The sequence below is a fragment of the Petaurus breviceps genome, unplaced genomic scaffold (genome assembly GCF_028583685.1).
Source record: "Petaurus breviceps papuanus isolate PSGF00001 unplaced genomic scaffold, PetGlider_PUasm1.0 208, whole genome shotgun sequence".
Taxonomy (NCBI): Eukaryota; Metazoa; Chordata; class Mammalia; order Diprotodontia; family Petauridae; genus Petaurus; species Petaurus breviceps.
This window is the reverse complement of record NW_027185852.1, coordinates 27,081,527-27,102,900: the sequence shown is the minus strand read 5'-3', so window position 1 is coordinate 27,102,900 and position 21,374 is coordinate 27,081,527. Positions and strand designations below refer to the sequence as shown.

Genomic DNA, 21,374 nt, shown 5'->3' with positions numbered 1-21,374 from the left:
TCCTCCCAGAATCTCCATTTGAAGGAGAGTGGCCAGGCCAGCCGAGGGGTCCATCTTGACTCTCCAGACTCTCTCCCCCACCTCAGGTAGGGGCTGCCTCTTACTTGCTTCATTAGCATGCTGACTGGCACACAGCACTTAATAAATACTGCCTGACTGCTAAAATGAGATGCTGTGACCAAGGCTTTGGGGCCAGGAGCCCTGGGTTCAGGTCCTCACTTTCTGTACCATGTGACTCTGGCCTGACTCTGGGCCTCAGTTTTCTCCTCTGTAAGAGATGTCGGGCCTCCTTATCCAGAAGGTCCTTCCCAGTACTGACCTTTGAGGGGCCCCGTATTCTGACTCTGAGCCCTCTTCCTTCGGTCTTGCCAATCCGTTTCACTACAGACATCTTCCTTTCCCACCACATAACTTATAAAATTGATTATGATATCATAATCACGTTAGAGACAGCAGGGGAAGGTGGCCTGATCCAATTCCAACGCCTGGCTGTGGGATGGAAGGGACTTCAGACTTGCCAATGCTAGAAGCCAAGTTCTAGCACACCCCAGTGGGTGTGAGCCTGGGTCTGCTACCTGAGAGGAGGCCTCGCCCCTTGGGCAAGGAGCCAGCCAGAAGGGCAGGCCCAGGGGATGCCACTGCTAATGCAATTTACAAAAACCATCTATTAAGTCACAGACAGCTTGAAATTTATGTCAGTGAAGGGAAAACATAACCCTAATGAAATCACAGATGCTGGAATTACTGGAGCATGTGAGCTAGCAAAAAGAAGACTGGGCACAGGCCCAAAGATCTGGGCTGGAGGCCTGCCTCAGAGATTCAGGGGGTGATCTAGAGGAAGAGATTTCACTACTTTGGGCCTCAGTGTCTTTGTCTGTAAAATGGAGATAGTGATGTTCAATCAGCCTTCACATAGCACTACTGACAGCTGATGAAAGAAGGTGCCATTGCTAAAATGGGACGTACAGAATTTCCTCAGGGCTACAAAGCACCCTCAGTGAAGACTGTCTGATCCTCACAGCTCGCTGTGAGGCAGGTAACAAAAATGTGGTTCCCATTTTACAGATCAGGAAGCCACAGCTGACAAAAGCTGCAAAAGCAGCAGAAATGGAATTCAGATCTGGGGCTCTCTCCAGCTGCCCAGGGCTTAAGCACGCTGGGTGAGAGCCCATCAGCATTCCTCAGAATGTGTCCCATGGGCTCCGTGATGGCCATGGCAGACACCTTGGACCATATCACAGAGGCCTGAATTCTCCCCAGAGGTGCTGGTCAAGGCTTGGGGGAAACCTGGTGACTTCACCTTCTGCTTCCCTGCTATTTGCACCAGTGAAGTCTGTCCTGCTGCCAACAGGATTCTCTCCTTGACCCCCAGCTCCCATTGTCACCTGAAACCATTCCTGATGCTCTGAGCCAAGGGCTGGAGGACTTACGGACACCAACAGTAACAGAAAACTATCTGGATGTGAGGGTCAGCTCTGCCAACAGCCCTGTCAGCTGGACTCTCCTGCTGCTCCCCTTTAGGAGTCCCTGGGGCTCTCTACAGCGAGTCAGGCACTAATTAACGCTGCACAGCAGCCCCTGGAAGCTGCTGGCTGAATACCTAGGACCCTCTCTGAACCCATCACCCAGCCCCACTGGACAGCTGAGGCTGCCCACCCTCCTCCGCCCACTCCCAAGGCTTTGCCTCCAGTGTGCCTGGGCCCCTTGAGTCCTCTCCTCAATCACCGAGGCCATCACTAAAAGATGTCATGTTGACAAGGCTGCTCAGGTCACATGTGCCCCATGATGTGGAGCCACATGGCAAAGGAGGCTCAGGTTCCTGGCAGTAGGACCTGGAACTGGCCCAGAATCAGCCCACAACAGCCACCATTCCTGCAGCTCCTCAGGCTGACAAATCTTCTTCCTCACAGATGTCCTATGAAATGTGGATCCAACTTTTAAAGAAGAGGAAACTGCGGTTGAGTCTGGGGGGGAAGGGGAATGACATGGTGGATAGAGCACTGGGCCTGGAGTCAGGAAGCTCTGCAAATCCAGCCCTGGACACTAACTAGCTGTATGACCCTGGGCAAGTCACTTAACTACTGTTGGCCTCTGTTTCCTCATCTGTAAAATGGGAATAATAATAGCATCTACCTGCCAGGGGCCCAAGAGAAGAGGAGAGTATAGAGGTGAGATGGTTCATGGAGGGCTCCAGATGGAAAAGAGGAGAGAGTCGCTAGTTCAGGGGTGATGGCCTGGGAGAGAGCCAAGAGGCTGAGGGATGGAAGGCCCTGGCGCGGAGCAGGAGGGTTTGGTGACAGAAGACAGTGTGAGAGGAGCAAAGCCAGCAGATTACGGCCAGAGCTCTTGAACATGGAGGGGGGACCAGCACAGAAACATGGATGGGGGCTCTTTCTGTAGAGGTGAACTAGGGAATGGATGAGCACATCACGGTCTAGGCGTGAGGAAATGCTGCTGCTGGGCTGTAAGAAAAGCCTGGGAAGATTGGTACGAGCTGATGCAGAGGGCACAGTGTGCAGCCCCATCATCACTGTGAAAGATGAACAATTCCAGAGGGCCAATGATAAAGAATGGTGCCCCCCCCACCCTGCCCATGGCCACTGTAGGAGTTTATCTGGCTTGATTATGCGTATTTGCTACAAGAGTTTTGTATTATTCCCCCCTCCCCACCATGGGTGGGAGGGAGAAAAAACAAATGTTCCATAACTGGAAAGAAATGATTAAAAAAAGATGTACAAAACACCTAATTAAATAATGGCAAGATGTAACTTCGTAAGGCTACACTCTGCAGCTACAAGACATCATTATAGGTCACTAAAATTTACTAATGTGTCACAAGTGTGTTACCCAAGGAGCCCTTCCTGGGTCTAGCTGGTGTGTCTGCACAAATGTGGCAGAGCAGTGGGGTCAAACTTCATCAGCAACAGGGGCCATGGACTGACTGGCTTATGAAGCTCCACAAGATCCTTCCAAGTGACTTAAAGGCAGAGGGGCAGGGCCCTCGGCACAGTGAGAGCCTCCAAGAAATGCTTTCCCGTCCACTCCCTCGGAGACCCGTTACAACAAAGGGCAACGTCAGCTGCCAGGAATGGGCTGAGAGAAACTGGCAGCAGTTTTGCCTCTGAAAGCTGTGCAGCCCAGAGAGCAGAGGCTGGTGAGAAGGCTGGCGGGGGCCCGGACGGCTACGCTGGGTCAGCTGGAAGGCACCACTTAGAGACGCTGCTGGTAATGCCCACACAGCAGATCTGCTGGCCTTCGCACTGCAGCCACGGCTGAACTTTGGAAAGGGCGATTCCCAAGAGCCAGCACAGCCGCACCAACATCAGCTTCTAATATAAGAACATCAGGGAAACATGGTGGATACAGTTTACTGAGATTCTAGCAAAGCACCTGATAAAATGCTTCATACAATTCTTGTAGGAAAAAAAAGGAGTGATGTGCCTGGGATTGCAACACAGTTAGACAGAACCAGATCTGGGCGAATGGCTGGACTGAGAGTGGCCGCTAAGAGGCCAACACAAGCTGGCAGGAGGTCTCTAGTGGGGTGCCCCAGGGATCTGCGCTGGACCCTGGGCTGCTTCACATCGTTATCAATGCCTCTCAAAGGCATAGATGGCAGGCTTGTCAGATTTGCAGATGACCCCAAATAGGAGGGAGAACTAACACTAGATGACAGAACCAGGATCCCAAAGGACCTTGACAGGCTAGATACTGGGTCAAAGCTAATGAGCTAGAAAGTCAGTAAGGATCAATATAAAGCTTTATACTTGGGTACAAAAGCTTCCCGAGGACGAGGTCAGGGGTGGGGAGGGAACATGCTTAGGTAGCAGTTGGTTTGAAAACTACTTGGGAGCGAACTGAGAGTCAGCTGTGTGATATGAAGAATCAAAAAGAGCTTACGTGACCTGAGACCACACTGGAAGAAGCCAACCAGGCAGTGGGTGGAGAGCTGGGTCTGGTGGCAGGAAGACACAAGTTCAAATCCTGCCTCAGACACTTACTAGCTGTGTGACCATGGGCAAGTTATTTAACTATTTGCCTCAGTTTCCTCATCTTGTCAAATGAGCTGGAGAAGGAAATGGCAAACTGCTCCAGCATCTTGGTCACAAAAAGAGTCAGACACGACTGAAATGATCAACATGCAACAAACACATTCCTGAAGTTCAGAGGTGGAAAAAGAGAACTGACTTTCCTTTTAGAAAACACATTTTTCTCCTGGACTAAAATTATGCAAACTGATCCTTAACTAGTGAACATTTTCATCACTGAATGAAGTTCTGCAAGTAAAGGTTTGCAGGGCGGCCCCACACCCAGCTCCCTACAATGTGAGCTCACTCATGTGGAGTCTGTCAGCCAGTGTGGAAGGCACAGTGAGATCCCCCAGGAGCTCGGAAGCTACAGAGCACAGCCTGAGCCGGGGCCCTGGGCCTGCCACCGCCTCCTGAGCCAGGGCCCTGGGCCTGCCACTGCCTCCTGAGCCAGGGCCCTGGGCCTGCCGCAGCCTCTGTACCTGTATTCAGGATCGCTATCACAGACCAAGTCTTTATATGAAAAACTTCTCTTCAGGTCCAGCTCCTCGTCTTTTTCTTGGTCTCTCTCATCCTGAAAGAATTCAAGAAATCACTAAGTTGGCTTTTTACTCTCTGGAAATAGCTTTCATTTCATAAAATTTTATTTAAATGTTTAAATTTCTTGACAAAGGAGAAGAAAAAAGCAGAACACCATGTGCTTACCATTGGTTTTAATGAAACTTAGTGGACTCTTGCTAAGAATTTTTAGCCAATAAGCTGGTAACATTTCACTCAAGCTTCATGATGTTCCATACCTGAGTGGGAGGGCAGTGTGCTTGGAAGAGCACTGAATTGTGAATCAGAAGGTCTGGGTTCAAATCATACCTCTGCTACTTATTACACTGGTGACTTTGTACAAGCCACTTCCCCACTTTAGGACTTGACTTTCCAATCCACAAAATGACCTGGTTGGACTGGGAGCCTCCAGCTCTACATGCCAGGACCCTGTCTGCTTACCCCTGCCAGGCCTGAGCTCACCTCAGGCTGCCTTAACCCAAGGAAGCCTGAAAGCATGAGCATTACACACCCATGCTTCTGCTGCTACTCTGTTCCTGTGCCTCCTGGATGCAAAGTGGAAGCATGCTGACCTGTCCTGATTGCCAGACCCCTGCTTCCTTTGGGGACGAGAGCAATTGGTACTGTTAGTTAAGGGGAAGTAAGAGGCCATGGGGGAACGCTCTCTTGGGGAAAATGGCTACATTTCCAGACCCAAGAGGTTAACTGAAATACCATGTTGGGTCCAACATGAGTTCACAGGGTCAGCAGGAGAGTCAAGTAAAACAGTAAACATCACAAGACGACAAAATGGTGCCTGACTCCTGTCACGTCTTTGTCCTTTGTGACAGTGACACCCTCCTCACGTCTGAGCTTGATGCACCGAAATGGGCTCAGATGCTCAGAGCCCAGCTTGGCATTCTCAAACCTTCCAGAACCTCACAAAAAAGAGACACTCCAAAGAGAATAATGCTGGAAAAAGATGTTTCTAGTGGAAAACTTTCTCTAAACTTCCTGAGTCTCAGCTCATTTCTACCCTGGGCCCTGACGGCACCTGTCATGATCTCATCCAGAAGATGGAAGGACCTCCTTTCTTGTGATCTTCCAGGCACAGAATGGCATTCCTGTATCAAGGCACCACTACCCATAGCCATGGAACATCACTTCCTTAAGTTTGGTCCATTGATAAATTTATAGTCAATGATACCGCCTCAGCAAGATTTCCTATTGGCTTGGTCAGTCTTTACAAATACAACCATCTGATCACTGCTTAGTAAAGTGGAAAGAACACCACACAGGGAGTAAGATGATGCAGGTTTGAATCTTGGCTCTGCCTTTCACTAGCTGTGGGGCTTGTAATGCTTCAGGATCTGAACATGACAATGATCTCCAAGGCCCATGCCAATGATGACATTCTGTGTTTCTGAACCAAACAGAACAAAACGATAGTCCAAGACCATGAGAAGGGTCTATGTTCCTCCTTCATGCTTTCTACAATACCACCATGGATTTTTAGTACCTTTTGATTAGGGGTATGGAACACATTAGAGATGGGGAGAGCAAAGGATAATTGGTAGCTTGAGCATTGTTCTTGTATTCACGGACTATGAAGAAAATCAGAGGAAGGGTCCTATGTGTTGGATGGCTCTCCAATGGGAGATTCATGGAAGCCCACTAAGAAGAATCCCACAGAATGAGAAAGTTATAAGTGATACCAGTGGAGGGGATGCCCACACCCAGGAGATTCTGGAGCTATTGCAGCATCATGGTAGGGTACCCACAATACTGTTACTCCAATAGGAGACCTTTCTCATGAGGATTTTACAGAGATGAAAAAGTGGGGATGGGGGTGGGTAGTGGCTGACATCATCTCCATCATGAATTCTTTTTTAAAGTAAGTTTTCATTGATGTTTTCTGGTTTTTTTTATACCATCCGAATTATCCCCAGTATTCCTCCCAAAGTCATCCCACATAACAAAAAGTACTTTTTCTTAAAAATGAAATCCACACATTGAACAAAATTTAAAAATACATGCCATGTGTAACCCTTGTGGGTTACCTCCAACCCTTGAAGGGGTGAACTGGAGAGGTGGGTTGTCTCTTCACTCGAGTCCTGCATAATCTTGATCATTCTGTTCTGTTAACTTTTGGGTTTTTTGGAGCGTCATTCTTTCCATTTACATTGTGGTAGTTACTGGATACAGATTTCTCTTGGTTTTGCTTACTTCATCCCGCATCAGATCACACAGATCTCTCCATGCTTCTCTATATTCATCATGTCTTACAGCACAATAATATTCCACAAACTTCTTGTGCTACAATGTTATTAGCCATTCCTCAATCCAGGGGCATCTACTTTCTTTCCAATTCTTTGCTATCATGAAAATATTTCGGTGTAATATACGGACTTTTTGTTATTGATGTCTTCCTTGGGGTATTGGCCCAGTAATATACTTTCTGGTTCAAAGGGTATAGACATTTTAGTCATGTAATTTGCATAATTCCAAAAAGCTCTCCAGAATGGTTGTACTAATTCACAGCTCCACCAAAAAAATGGATTAGTGGGCCTGTTGCTTAACAACCCTTCCAACATTAACTATTATAATTTTTTCCATCTTTGCTCATTTTCAGGGTGTGGGGTAAAACCTCAGGGTTATTTTTATTTGCATTCCTCTTATAGTTATTTCATGTGGTTGTGAATACTTTTAAATTCTTCTTTTGAGAACTGTTTGTTCATATCTTTTAACAACTGATCTACTGGGGAATTAGTTATAGATACATATATATATATTTGTATGTAGGTATATAAATTTTTTTATGTATTTTGGATACTAAAACCCTTATTAGAAAATTCTAATACAAGGATTTTCATATTTGACCATTTCCCTTTATCGTAGGTGCAATAATTTTGTCTGTGCAGAAGCTTTTCAGTTTCAAGTAAACAAAGCTATCTATTTTAAATAATCAGAGTTATCTATTTTATATTTTACAATTGCTTCTTTCTCTTATTTGGTTAAGAATATGTCTCCTATGATCAATGCAAAAGACTTAGCTACTCTGATCAAGACAATGATCTCAGACAATTCCAAATGACCCATGATGAAAAATGCTATTCACCTCCAGAGAGAGAACTGATAAAATTTAAGTGCAGATTAAAGCATCCTTTATAAAACAAAACAACTTTATTTTTCTTGTTTTGTGGATCTCTTTGTGTTTTCTTTTGGAACATAGGTAAAATGGAAATATGCTTTGCATGATTTTACATGCATTATAGATATGTTGCTTGTATTCTCAAGGGACAGGGGAGGAGAAGAAAGCAAGGAGAAAATTCAGAATTCAGAACTTTTAAAATAAATGTTAAATTTTTACATATAATTAGGAAATAATGAAATAAATGTATTTTAGAATATATATTTCCTGCTTATAGCTGCAGGAGGTATATGACCTAATATTTTAAATAGTATGATATTTAATATTAAGGTCATACTATTAAAAAAAGAAGAGAAGCAGATTATATACCTCTCTCAGCTGTCAGCAGGAGATACTGTGGAAGGAAGAGTGATATGTTAGACTAGTCTAATTTTTGCCAGACTGCTTTCCAGTTTCCCCAGCAGTTTTTATTAAATAAAGATTGCTTTTCCTAGGTAATTTATGTTATCTACTTTATCAAACACTGAGTTATTGAGTTCTTTTGTTTAGGATTCTCCCTTGTTCCACTTATCTGTTTCTCTATTTTCTAACTAGTACCAGCCAGTTTTGACGGTGGCGGCTTTCTAATATAGTTTGAGATCTATAAGCGATATCCCTCTTTCCTCCCTATTTCTTTTAGTCTTTGACATTTTAGATCCTTTGCTGTCCCAAGTGAAATTTGTCTTTATTTTAGCAAGTTCTATAGAGTAAAACCTTTGGTAATTTGATTGGCATAGCAATAAAAACAGAAATTAACTTTGGAAGTATTATCATTTTTTATTATATTATATTGGTACTGGCCAGTCCTGAACACCAAATATCCCTTCAGCTATTTAAGTTTGTCACTGTATCTGTACATATTTCTGGTGAACCTTGGTAAGTTGATCTCCAGATATTTTATGAATTTTGTAACTATTTGGAATAGTATTTTGCTATTGTTGCTTCTTGGGTTTTGTTATTGTTATGTTGAAATGCTGTTTTTTTTTTTTTGAGGATTTATTTTGTAGCCTACAACTCTGCTGAAGCGATTGTCTCAATCAGTGTGCCGATTCCCTGAGGTTTTTCCAGGTATAGCATCATATCCTTAGTAAATAGGGATGTTTCTGTCTATTCTTCACTTATCTTTCTACTTTTTCTTATCTTATTGCTAGCATTTTCAGACTCCTATCAAATAACAGAGAGGAGGCATCCTTTATTTATTGGAAAAGGTTCATTGTGGATGATGCTTTTTTATCTTTAATGGATATTTTTCACTGTATTTAAAATGATCCATCTATGCCTATACTTCATAGGGTTTCTAGCACAAAAGTGTGATTTATTGTCAAAGGCTTTTTATGCCTCTGTTGAAATGATCATGCGGTTTAAAATATTTTGGCTTTTAATATGATTAATTTTATTGACTTTTCGTAATGCTGTCATCTCTGTATTCCTGGTATTAATCTCATGTGGTCATAATGAATGATTTCTTGAATAAATTACTCTTTCATTGACAGGATTTTGTTTAAGCTGTCTGAATCAATCAATATTCATTAATCATATTGTTCTACAATTTTTCTTCTGTGTTTTATATTTTCCCAGTTTAGGTATTAGATAAAAGGATTCTGGTAGTGTTCTTTTTGAATTTTTGAGAAAAATCTTGGAAGTTTGGGCACATGTTGTTCTTAAAAAGATTGCTAGAATTCACCTGTAAATCCCTCAGGACAAGCAGGTTATTGGTTTGTGTTTTGTTTTTTGATCGTTCTTTTATAGCTAGATCTATTTCCTTTCCTGAGATTGGTCTTTTATTTGGCATTTATCTGTTCTTCTGATAGTTTTGAGTATTTTACATTTTTTACAGATATTCTTCTATTCCTTTTTGTGTTTTCAGTTTTGTTAGCAAAAAGAAAACAGGTATCATATTTTGATTATTCCTTTTATTTTTTCTGGTTTTTGTTGGGATTTCATCTCACTCACATGCTATTTCATTGACTTAACTTTCTGCTCTCTTTTTAAACAGATTTGCTAAACCTTTGTCAACTTTATTAGTCTTTTCAAAGAATAAATTTTTAGTTTTATTTAGTTTCTCCTTATCTATTTTTCATTTTTGCGCTCATTTCAGGTTTATTTGTTGACTTTCTAACATTTTCAAATGCATATTAAGTTAACTAATCTTCTCTTTTATTTGGTTAATATACATTTGTAAGAATATGATTTTTCCCCTGAGGAATGCTTTATCTGCCTCCTAGAAATTTCAGTGTGTTGGTTCACCATTATCATTTTCTTCCGTGTAATTATTTTCTATGATTTGTTCTCTGCTCCACTCATTACTGAGGATTTCATTGTTAAGTCTCTATTTGGGACTCTGCCTCTTGTTTGTGGTCCCTGAACCAATTACTATTGATTGTAACATGGTCTATAAAGGATGTATTAACTATTTCTACATTTTTACATTTATTTGCAATGTCTCTCTGATACAACATGTGGTCAATTTTTGTTAAAGTTTCATGTGGTTCTCAGAATTTGTATATTCCTTTAGAGTCCCTTTTAGAAGACACCGTAAATCTTTTAACACCAACCAACAGTTTCTCCAGCAATTTGCCTAGTTTTATATTTTCCCTTGCTTATCTTCTTGTTAGATTTATCCAAAATTGCTAGAGAGATACTGAAGTCTTCTATCACTATTGTGTTACTGTGTCTTCTCATAGCTGTTAATGTTTTCTTCATAAATATTGATGCTAAGGAATTGGAAACATGTAAGTTTGTTACTGATATTGGTTTGTTGTCTATGGTTCCTTTCAGCACAATGTTGTTTCCTTGTCTGTCCCTTTTTATTTTTTTAATGTTTGCTTTTGCTTTGTCAGACAGCATGACTGAAACTCCTGGTTTTTGTTTGTTTGTTGTTTTTTTAATTTGCTTGATGTATAGTAATTTTTTTCCCATCTCAGTTTAATTTAATGTTTTTGTTTCATTATTTTTAAAAATGTTTTTGTAGGCAACAAATTGCAGGGTTTTTGTTTTCCTATCCAAACTGTCACTCTTTTTTATTTTATTGGATTGTTTCATCCATTCATTTTTAAGTATATGAGAATCAGGTTTATATAGTCCTCCATTTGCTCTAATTTTTTTTTTATATTATCATTTTTTCCCTCTTCTGTTGTAAACACATGACTATGTTCCTTCAGGTACTTCAGCCTATTCTTCTAGAAGGTGCCCTCATCCCCACTGACTCTATAATCCTTATCACCCCTTCCATTTGCTACCCTTTCCCTTCAAGGTTTTGTCTATTCGTTCTTTTTTTCTCTTCCTGCTTTTATCTGGTTATCTCTTACTCCCCCTTTTTTCCTCTCTGTCAAGTAGATTGCCCCTTTCTCTTCTTCCCTCAACTAGTTTTGTTCATTAGTTTTTTACATGTCATTTTCTGTGTCCCTTTTCAGAGAGGGTCTTTCACACTCTCTTCATTGTCCATCCTCTCTGTCTACTCCAGATCCTCATTCTCTGGTTCATGACATTGACAAGTATCTAGTCTCTCTTCTCTGTATTCCTCATGCAACCAAAACTTCCAAGGTGACCGTTCTGGGCTCTCCCCTCTAGGAAGTTTTTGCCACTGACTTGTAGAGTTTGTCCTACATTTTCACTACCAAAACACAAGTTCTACAAGTGACAGAGAGGACACTACCCAAGGGTAGGGACCACCCTCCCATAACCCTCATTATGCCACCCACCTCTGATTTATACCTTCCCTCTGGTTACCTTCTTTCCCCATATTCCTCAACTTTCCTCCCTGAGTTCATACTGTGCCATCCCTGTAGGTTCTCTTCTTCCTGAGTCTACAAGGATCACCTTCCCCTTATTTCTAGGCCCAATTTGACCCAGGCACATCACACTCCCCATTATCCCTCTTGTTCCCCTCCCCCACTTTCATATACCTCCTATGCTGTAATGTAACCCCACACATAATACTGATTCACCTATAGGCAGGGTGTCATCAGATTCTGTCCATAATGCCCCAAGCTTGTTTCTTCATTGTTATCTACACCTGACTTCAGCCTTCATTCCACTCTCCTTGTGTACTTTTGTCTCTCTGCTCTCATTCTGTTATTGTTGCTGTCCTTGGATGCTGCATTTATGCACACCCCACCCCTGCAGCTTGGAAAGGGGGGGGGTGGTTCAAGAAGCAAATAATCTCTTCAGATCTGATTTTCTTTCTAACAATGTTTCCAGCGCCTTTTTATTATGGAACATCCATCTTTTTTTGTTTATGACTAAGCTCAGATTTGCTGGATAGGTCACCTTGGGTGGCATCTGGAGCTCCATTCCTCTTCAGAACATGTGATTCAGAATTGTATGGTGGGTGTAGAAAAGTCTTGTTATTGGAATTTCCTTACTTTTGTATTTAAAAGTCTTTCTTCTGATTGCTTGCAGAACTCATTTCCAAATTGGATTTTTAAATTTTACCACTATGTACGTGTCTTAGTGAAGTCTTGGTTTGTTTTGTTTTCTGGAGGGAATCCATGAATTCTTTCAATTGGTCATTTCTTTTTCCAAGTTCAAAAATTCTGGGCAGTTCTCTTGAATCATTTCCTCCATGATGATGTTAAGGTTTTTTTGTCTTGCCATGTTCTTCAGGAAGACCTATGATCCTTAGGTTATCTCTATGCATCCTGTCTTTGAAATCAATATGTTTTGTTTGGATAGTGAGCCTATTTTTAAAATGTTATTTTTTTTCTTCTTCTCTTCTTCTGGGTTGTCCTTCACATCTGAGTATTTGCTTTCCTGATTTATTGTCTCTCTTGTTTCTTTGGTGGAGCTGGCCATGGCAGATTCCAGTGGCTCTATTCTGACCATTATCTTTGCTGGGAAGGCCAGCCATAAGTTCTGCTCCCATCATTCTCATTTCTCTTTAAAATCATGCAGGAATAGCATGTTGTGGTTCCATGTTCTCCTCATACTACACAAGGTTCTCTGTCTCACCAAGTGTTGCATCATTTTCCTTCATTTTTCAGTATTTATTCATAGATGTTCCAACTTGTTTACTAGATCAGGAGCCGTTTTCCTTCTGGCTGTTGGTGTTTTTCCTGTTTACTCATCTGCTTATGTCCTGTCAGTTCCCTCTGCTCCTCAGTTCTCTGCCTTAGCAGTCCTCTTGGCTGCCACACTTGTGCTCTTATAACTAAGGGCAATGCTCTCTGAGAAGCACTGAGCTCTATTTCAAGGCCAGACACCTGTCCAGCTTCTTTCTGCAGAGATCTCTTGTAGCACAGAATGTTGCTGCCTGGTGGGCCAGTGAGCTTCAGCAGATAATAGGTTGGGGGGAGAAGGGTGTGGTGTTGTGGCACTGGGTTTTGTTGCCAGCCCATATGCTGAGTAGAGCTGGACTGCAAGAATGTGGTGTAATCCCTGGGCTGTTGTTTTTTTAACCTTTTTTTGGATTCCAGGTGTACTATGACAGTGGTGTCAACTTCAAATAGAACAGATCCATCCTGTGGGCTTCATATCAGCTTAGAAAACCACAAACTGACATTATGCATGTTGTATTATATTTTATTTTCTTAAACATTCCCTAAACACATTTTAATCTGGTTTGGGCCAGTCAGGAGTTTGGTGGCCACTTGTTTGACACCTCTGTCCTAGACCATGGAAACAGCTGAAGTTGCTTTATTTTTGTCATATGATTTCTGATTTGGAGAGGTTTGACAGGTCGTGAGTATCAGAGAAAATGTCCTGCCCACCACCTTTTGGTCCTGCAACCCAGAAATCCCCTTTATCACCTATTTTTGCTAATAATACCTTGATCTAGCAGATTTGGGGGAATCTTTTCCTTCCTGAGAGATCCTGAAAATTGATCCTTATATGCCTTGAAAATCATGTTACCTCCACTGTGTTTTCTCTGCCATGCATCAGAACAAGATCCTGTTTCTGTCCAAGTGTAAAGCCAAGCACAAGCAGCTTTCCAGAGGTCTGCTACTATGAACAGATTTCAAGGTTCTGATTATACAGTATAGAGAACTCTCCATTTATTCAGTAAGAAACTAAGACAAAACATTTACAGAAATTAAAATACAGTATTCACAATGTTATGGCTTAATAACTTATCACTAAAGTGGCCACATAGTTTTCACCAAAGTGGTCACATACTTTTAAGCAAAAGATAACATTCATTCAGTAGCACAATCATTCTTAAGGAGGCAAGCCTCCTTAATTGACACAAAGTACAGAGGTCAAAAGCTCTCCATCCCTAGGTCACATTGTCTTAATCTCTTCAATCAAAAAGTCTTCTTTCTTCTTTATTGGAGATTAGTTTCCAATCATCTTTAATTAGTAAGTCCTTAACTCAAACATGTAATGGTAAAGGTCAAAGTTCTCCACCCCTAGTAAATCATGATCTTCTCAGTCTGCATTAAATACCCAAGGAGAGGTCTTTTCATCTTGACTTGAGGCTGGCTCTCTGCTTATATGGTTTCCCTTCCATGGTCCCAGCTCCTGCCAGCTCCTTGTCCAGTTCCTGTTCCATACTGAAGCTCACAGTGTCTAATCCACCTCAAGTCCTTCACAATTTCTGTTCCTGGGAAAACAAGGTTTAACAAAGCCATGATAATATTCATGTATATTGCTGGTATCCTCATCAATTCACTTTTTCTTTTTTGCTTTTTTGGAGGGCAATTGGGATAAAGTGACTTGCCCAAAGTCACACGGCTAGTAAATGTGTCAAGCATCTGATGCTGGATTTGAACTCAGGTTCTCCTGACTCCAGGGCCGGTGCTCTATTTACTGTGCCACCTAGCTGCCCCAACACAAATCATCAGTATAGTCCCTGGATCTCTGAAATTGTCAGCAAGACCATCCTCTAGGATTTCTGTAAATATACAAAAAGGAAATCCTCTTTCAGGGCTTCTGAAGCAGCAGCAAGGCCCCAGGGCTTCTGTAACAACAGCACCATCCTCTATTAGCAGATGAATCTGACAAAGTAATGTCAAAACAGACAGACAAAGTACCAACACCACAGTCATGCCTCCTCCCAGTTCTCTCTTCTCAATTCTCAACTCAGTCCTCAGTTCTCATTTCTCTTCTCAGTTCTCATTTCAGTTTCCACTTCTCTCTCTCCAGCAGTAGCAGCCCAGACTCCAGATGCGTGCTCCCAGAAGTTCTGGCCTCTCTCAGCTTGAGCTTTTCTTTATATAATATAGTATTAACTCCTCCCTGTTCTGCCCCTTCCTGTCACATCAACAAGTCCATCCCACTGTGGGATTCACAAGTTCTGGGTCTTAATATTTGAACTTGAACTAAGTGCTAAGAACCTGTTAGCTTGCCAATACAAGGGGCAAGGAAGATCTTCAAATTCCCATTACCATTACACCAAGTTTAATCTTGAGGGTCTGAGAAGATATGTACTTGGCAAAGTGAATTCTGCCTTTTTACCCCAAGGGATCAACTAATTAGGTTTGTTAGTCTAATCTGGAACACAGGTAACCCAGGAGGCATCTGGTTTTCTCCCAAGCTGTGGCAGCAATATTTAATCCTGGGATAAGCCAGTTTTTAAGACAGAGAAGAAGAAAAAGTACTGAAATTCAGAAATAAGTCATAGTAATTTAAAATATGACACCCACTTATTTACTATCACTGAACATTTAGCATCTTTTTCATGTGTTGATCAAGACCCACAGTGCCCTGAGCCCAAGGCACACATACAGAGAGAAGGCAAAAAGAAGAGACTGAGGCCGCACACTGGAGAGAAAGGTAAGAGAGGAAGAGATCCTTCAATGGTTGGGGGCTTGAGCCTGTCTTTTTTGAGCAAACGGAAAAAAGTGGGTGAGGAGAAAAAGGAGGTTTGGGAGAAATCTTGATGAATTTCAAAGGGACTGCTGAGTTTGCCCAACCACAGGACACTGGGCGACAGAGGGGGACTGAATCACCATACTCTCACTCTGATTCATTCTCAGCCAGAAGGAGAACGTCCTTCAAACTAAAAAGGCAGAGGTAGACAACATGGAGAGGGGACGACGCCCAATACAGGGAAGAGAGCAGTGAGGCTCCCAACCTGGATACAAGACATCACACAGAGCTCATCTCTCAGACGAGCTGCAGCGACAACACTGAGGAAATCATGAGCTGCCAAGAGAAGCTGAGCAATCATGGCTGAGGCAGCCTGCCCCATTTGTGGATGGGTAGCTCGAATTATTGAAAGTCTTATTTTTACCAAACCTCAGTCTACTTTCTGCATCTTCTGCCCTTTGGGTCAAGTACCACAGTGCTAATTCCTCGTCCCCACACACTGGCCCTTCCAGTACTGGGGCCGCTCTCATCCATCCCTCTAACTCTCCTGTTCTTCAGGCTGAACCCCTTCAGCTTGCCAACAAACCAATCTAAAAGCATTTATTAAGAGCCTACACCAAGGGCAGGCACTGTGCTAAGCATGAAAATGGCTTTTTAGTCCTGCCCCTGTGTACTGCACAACACCCAGCACACAGTGAGAGCTTAATAAGCCCCTTTCATTCATCCATCACAACCCATGATTTCCTAAGTATGGGTCACTTCCCACAAAACACAGGCCTCAGTAAACAGTCTTCACAAGTTCCCATGACATCGGGAGGCAGCTACATCAGGGCCATGATCCTGGGCACTGAGCCAGACTGGCCTTCAGTTGGCAAGCTGGCAAAGCAACACCAGACCTTTACTGCACACATGTAGCTGGTATGACGATGGGCCCAAATCTATGTTGCTAAAGGAACAAATACTATGAGATGGGAAAGAAAACAGGACTTGATCTCCAGCCCCAAAAGAGACTTGATTTAGAATCCCCTAGACTTGGCCTGTTCACTCATCTGCAAACCATAGCTTCTCCCAGTCTTAAATCAACTAGTTGTTGTAAAGATGATATGGGGTTAACTTATGAAACTTGCAGCTTCCAAGGGAAATGACAATGAATACTGCTGAGAAGATTCCACATGCTTCCTGGGAGGGGCAGGGTGAACTTGGGCAGGATGGCCTGACTGCAAACCTGGTTCGGACACTCACTAGCTGGATGACTGCTACTGGGACTTACCCTCCTCTGAACCTCCTCTCCCTTCTCCGACAAAAGGAGTTGGTAACAGTACTTGCTCTGCCCTCACCTGAGGAGAGGACAGTTTTGGTTTTCTGTCCACATCCCCAGCAGGAGCTTACATACAGCAAGTGCTTAATAAACGCTTTGAACTGGACATAACAGCTACAAAGTACAATGTAAATGTCCACTAAGCTTTCCATTTCATAGGAAAGGGTGCTTTAAGAAAAAGATGATCTTCCAATATAAATGATCTTTGCCACAGATTTTACAATGAAATCAATAAAATGGGATATGACAAAGCATTTTCCGGGAAAGTAAATGCAGGGAGGCCTCCTCAGCTGGCTGAGCACTTCAGAAGAATGGCCAACCCACTTATCTTGTGTTCACGGTTAAGCATTTACACCTAAGTAATCTGGAATCACCGGCTCTAGTTCAAGCAGGTAAGAGACTCCAAGCTCCCACAATGTTTAGTTTGCCATCTCAAGTGCATTTGAAAGAGAAAACTATGATCCCAAATCCATCCATCCTGAAAACACAAAGTTTAGGCAGGGCGCTGACTGGCACAGCCTCTGCCTACCCACCCTCCCAAGCTCTGCAGGAAAGCATTTTTGGCTTAGGAACAGAGATGACTTTTCCAGGCATGAACGTAAGTTCGACATTCTTCTAGAATGAACACAAGTCACAGGATTATCATGTCTGAGAGCTAGTAGGGAGAGAATGAGAGAACCACAGGTGGGGAAAACCAAAGTCCAGAGATGGAGGGTGATTTACTCAGTGCTTTCTGACCTCCCTTTTTGTAGAGAGGGAGAAAGCCCACAAATCTATCCACAGATCTCCACTTGGGAAAGCAATGAGCCAGGATCAGCATTGTGCAGGGAAGAAGGAGGCACCTGAGAAAATGAACATCACTTTCTATGAATCTAAAGTGTTCAGGAGCCCCCAAGCCCATCTTTACAACAAGGCTTGGTGCTCGATGCTTGGTGCTTGGTGGCTGCCAGTCCCAGCCCACCTTGGAAAGATCAAAAGAACAGAAGCCCCAGGGCGATGAAAAGCCTCCTGGAAGGTCTAAGTAAGTGGTCCCAGTTAATCTATGCCTTAGATAAGGGTCCTAGGGATATCATCAAGATCAGGGAGGTCACTTCCAGAACACATACAGGACTTAGCAACAATGACAACAGTTGGCGCAATATCGATTGTCATGGTGGGACCTGAGGTGCTGGTCAAGGATTATGCTTGCTCAGGGTGATTATATGTACTTGTTACAAAGGCAGCCCTTTATTTTTTTAATTGGGTCAGGGGAGAATTGTGGCAGGGAATAAGAGGTAGTAAGAGTGATACTTTTAAAAAGGAGAGAAATAAGATCATCAATGGCTCATTAAAAAATAAACCAAAGGGAGCAGAAAGGCATCCAGAAAGGGACACGAGCTGAGCAGCGTGGGTAGTGCCCCAGTAATTCTGAAAGAGCCAAAAACATTGTGACCCAGGGAAGATCGGCGCTTCTTCTGTTCTTCACTGTAGAGAAATGCTAATGTTTATTGGTGTTTGTCATGTTCAAAATGATAAAAAGACAAATTTCAAGAATTTTAAAAGAAGTATCAGGCTAGTCTGCCTATAAAGGGAAGCAGCTGATACTACAATGGGGACCTCAAGTGTGTGGAATAAGTTTGGTAGAAGATCTGCAAAAAGACAGGAGGAAGTCAGAGGGATAGTGAGACTAGGGACTGCAGGCAGGCTATCTGCCTGGGCACCGCCCAACTTTGGCTCACCTGCTGCATTATTCAGTCTAAACCTCAGGGGAATTTGCAAGGCCCTCCACTGGCTGCTGGGAGGTGATAGGTTGAAAAGGCAAAAGAAAGGGTTAATGTGTTTCATTCCCAGCTTCAGAAAAGCTCAGCCCAAAGCTGTAGACTGCGGGAAGCACACAGCTGACCATTTGCCCATGGTCCATTGAAGGGGCTTGGCTAATAAGGGCTCAGCAGCTGTGAGGCAGCAAGGCAGTCTACAGACTGGCAAAATTAACCCAAGAGCTGATGATGTGGCAACAAGTGTCCCCAAAGCCTTCCTCACCTTGGGCAGTAAATTTTCTGGACATAGGTTTCTCTTCCCACCTATGTGAATCTGCAGGAGCCTATGCCGATTTCTGTATGGGAGGCTGAAAATGAAGTTCTGGCAGGTTTGACCAGGCTGCAAAAGAGGCTTTGATGATAGCCTGGACAACTGGCAGTTTGTTCTGGAAGACCAGCCTAGCTAACTATGGAGGGGGGTATGTTACCACTTGGTGATGAATTTTTTGGCCATGGAAATCCAAAATTGACACTATGCAGCTTTCTTCTACATTCTTGGTGGCGGAGAAGGGGGCAAGGAGACAGAGTACTAAAAATAGAAATGTTCATTTGACTGTTGGCCCTGAGATCCTTTTCCAAAGAACAATGAGTGGACACAGTGCTGTGAGAGTTGTGTCCTATTATGATATCCTTGCTACAAATGAAACCAGAAGAAAGAAAAGAGATTCAGGGAAAGGAGAGAATGACTTCTGGGTAGTCCATGGAGAAGCAGAGAGCAGTGGTGGACCAAGCTTTATTGTACACTGAAGGCAATATTTCCTGAGATATTTGCTCATCACATTTTGCAGTAACATAATAACAGCCAGGCATTTATACAGCACTTTAAGGTTTACAAGGTATTTTCCAAATATTATCTCATTCCATCATTTTAATAGGATTCAATAATCTGCCCAATGCTTGGCTAGCAGGAAATCTGATAAGAGAAGAGAGAGCATGAATATCCCCCCCTTCACGGAGAGGCATTTCCTCCCTTCTTGGATCTTGCCCTTACACACAACCTCCAAGAAGTCTTTGCCAAAAGGTTAACATTAGGGCAGTGTGTCATAATGGAAGGGGATCTGGCCTTGGGCTGGGGAGCCCCAGGTCCTGGCCATGTGACCTTGGACAAGCCACCTCACCTTTTAGTGCCCTGGCTACTCTCCATGAGCAGAAGGTGCAGAGAAGGTGCCAACCCGCACTGAGAGAGTTTCATCATCCAGTGAAATCCAGCTCCAGCCCCTATCCTAATACCCATGCAAAAAGACGCCATGAAAATGATTTTGGCCGATGCGCCAATGTTGGTGGCTGAGGATGAAATGGTAGAGAAATTACAAAAAGAATTCTAAAAATAGCCTCCAAATCAAATCAACATTTACTCCCATATTTGATGACTTCAGTACAAAGTTGGGAAAAGATGAAGAAGGGGATAAAGACAAGGGGGAAGCATGGTTTAGGAGGAGGAAATAAGGGAGGCCAAAGACCTGAAATCACACAGAAACCTCATGCCTTTGAGAAAAGCAATGGCAGGCACTGAACATGCCAAGCAACAAATGGCATTATGAAGGATAGAAGAATTTATATTTTAACGGAATGGAAAGATTTGTTATTAGTGTGGAAGCAATTTCTGAGTCAGCGAAAGTCAACCCATTGACTTGTCTGAGCTAAGATTCAGAAGCAGTAAAAAAAAAATAAGACTAATATTATGAGGAAAAGACATTACATATAATTGAAACAAACTTAACCCTTTACAGTGTAAACCAGTTAGTCGGTCAATAAACATTTATTAAGCCCCTACTGCATGCCAGGCACGGTGGCAGGTGCTAGGGACACAAAGAAAGGCAAATGGCAGCTCACAAGAAAGCTCACGGTGCAATGAGAGAGGGGAGCCAACAGGCAGACAACCGCGGGCGCTAGATACGCTGGGAAAATCTAAGGATGATCGCCGGAGGGAGGGTGCTAGCATCCAGGAGGAGGGGCCAGGCTTCCTGCCAGGGGGGATTTTTTCTGGGACTCCAAGGAAGCCATGAGGAGATGAGGAGGGAGAGCAGTCGGTGCTCAGGGCAGCCAGTGACGGCTCCCAGAGGGCAGGAGGAACAGCAGCAAGAAAGTCAATGTCCCAGGGCCCCAGGGTCCCAGAGTCTGGGGGGAGGAGGAGGAAGATCAAATAGGACATTTTATATTTGTCCCAGAGGAGACAGGGAGCCGCTGGAGTTTATCAAATGGGGGGACAGTGGTGATTATTTTTAGACCTTCACTAGAGGAATAATGATGATGATGAAAACTAATATTTATATAGTACTCTCCAGGCACTGTCCTAAATCCATTACAAGTATTTTCTCACTTGGTCCTCACAACAACCCTGGGAGGTAGGTATTAATATTAGCCCCATTTTACAGATGAGGAAACTGAGGCAGGCAGAGGCAACGTGACTTGGCCAAGGTCACACAGTAAATGTCTAAGTTAGGTCTTCCTGACTCCAGGTCCAACACTCTATATACTGTACCATCACATTAGTGACGTGGAGGATGGTCTGGAGGGACTTGAGGCAGGGAGAGGTGATAAGGGCCTGCCCTGGAGGGTGGCAGCATTGTCAGAAGAGAAAAGGGGGTCCATGACAGAGATGCTACGGAGGCAAAACCGACAGTACTTGGCAGCTGACTGGTTAGAGAGCAGGGGATGAGTGAGGAAACCCCAGGTTCCAAGCCCGGGTTAGTGGGAAGAAGACGGTGCCTGGACTACACTAGGGGACTTCTGAAGGTTTGAGATCGGATGAGATC

At 43.2% G+C, this 21,374-nt stretch overlaps 1 protein-coding gene across 2 annotated transcripts in view; it reads right to left on the bottom strand.

Moving 5' to 3' along the window:
- Nucleotides 1-21,374, bottom strand: part of LOC138165204 (spermatogenesis-associated protein 6-like) — a 117,855-nt gene that overhangs the window by 8,116 nt on the left and 88,365 nt on the right. For both annotated transcript variants that reach the window (XM_069093326.1, XM_069093325.1), the window contains one exon: nucleotides 4,511-4,602. In XM_069093326.1, coding sequence (XP_068949427.1) covers nucleotides 4,511-4,602 — 92 coding nt within the window. The remainder of the gene's footprint in view (nucleotides 1-4,510; nucleotides 4,603-21,374) is intronic.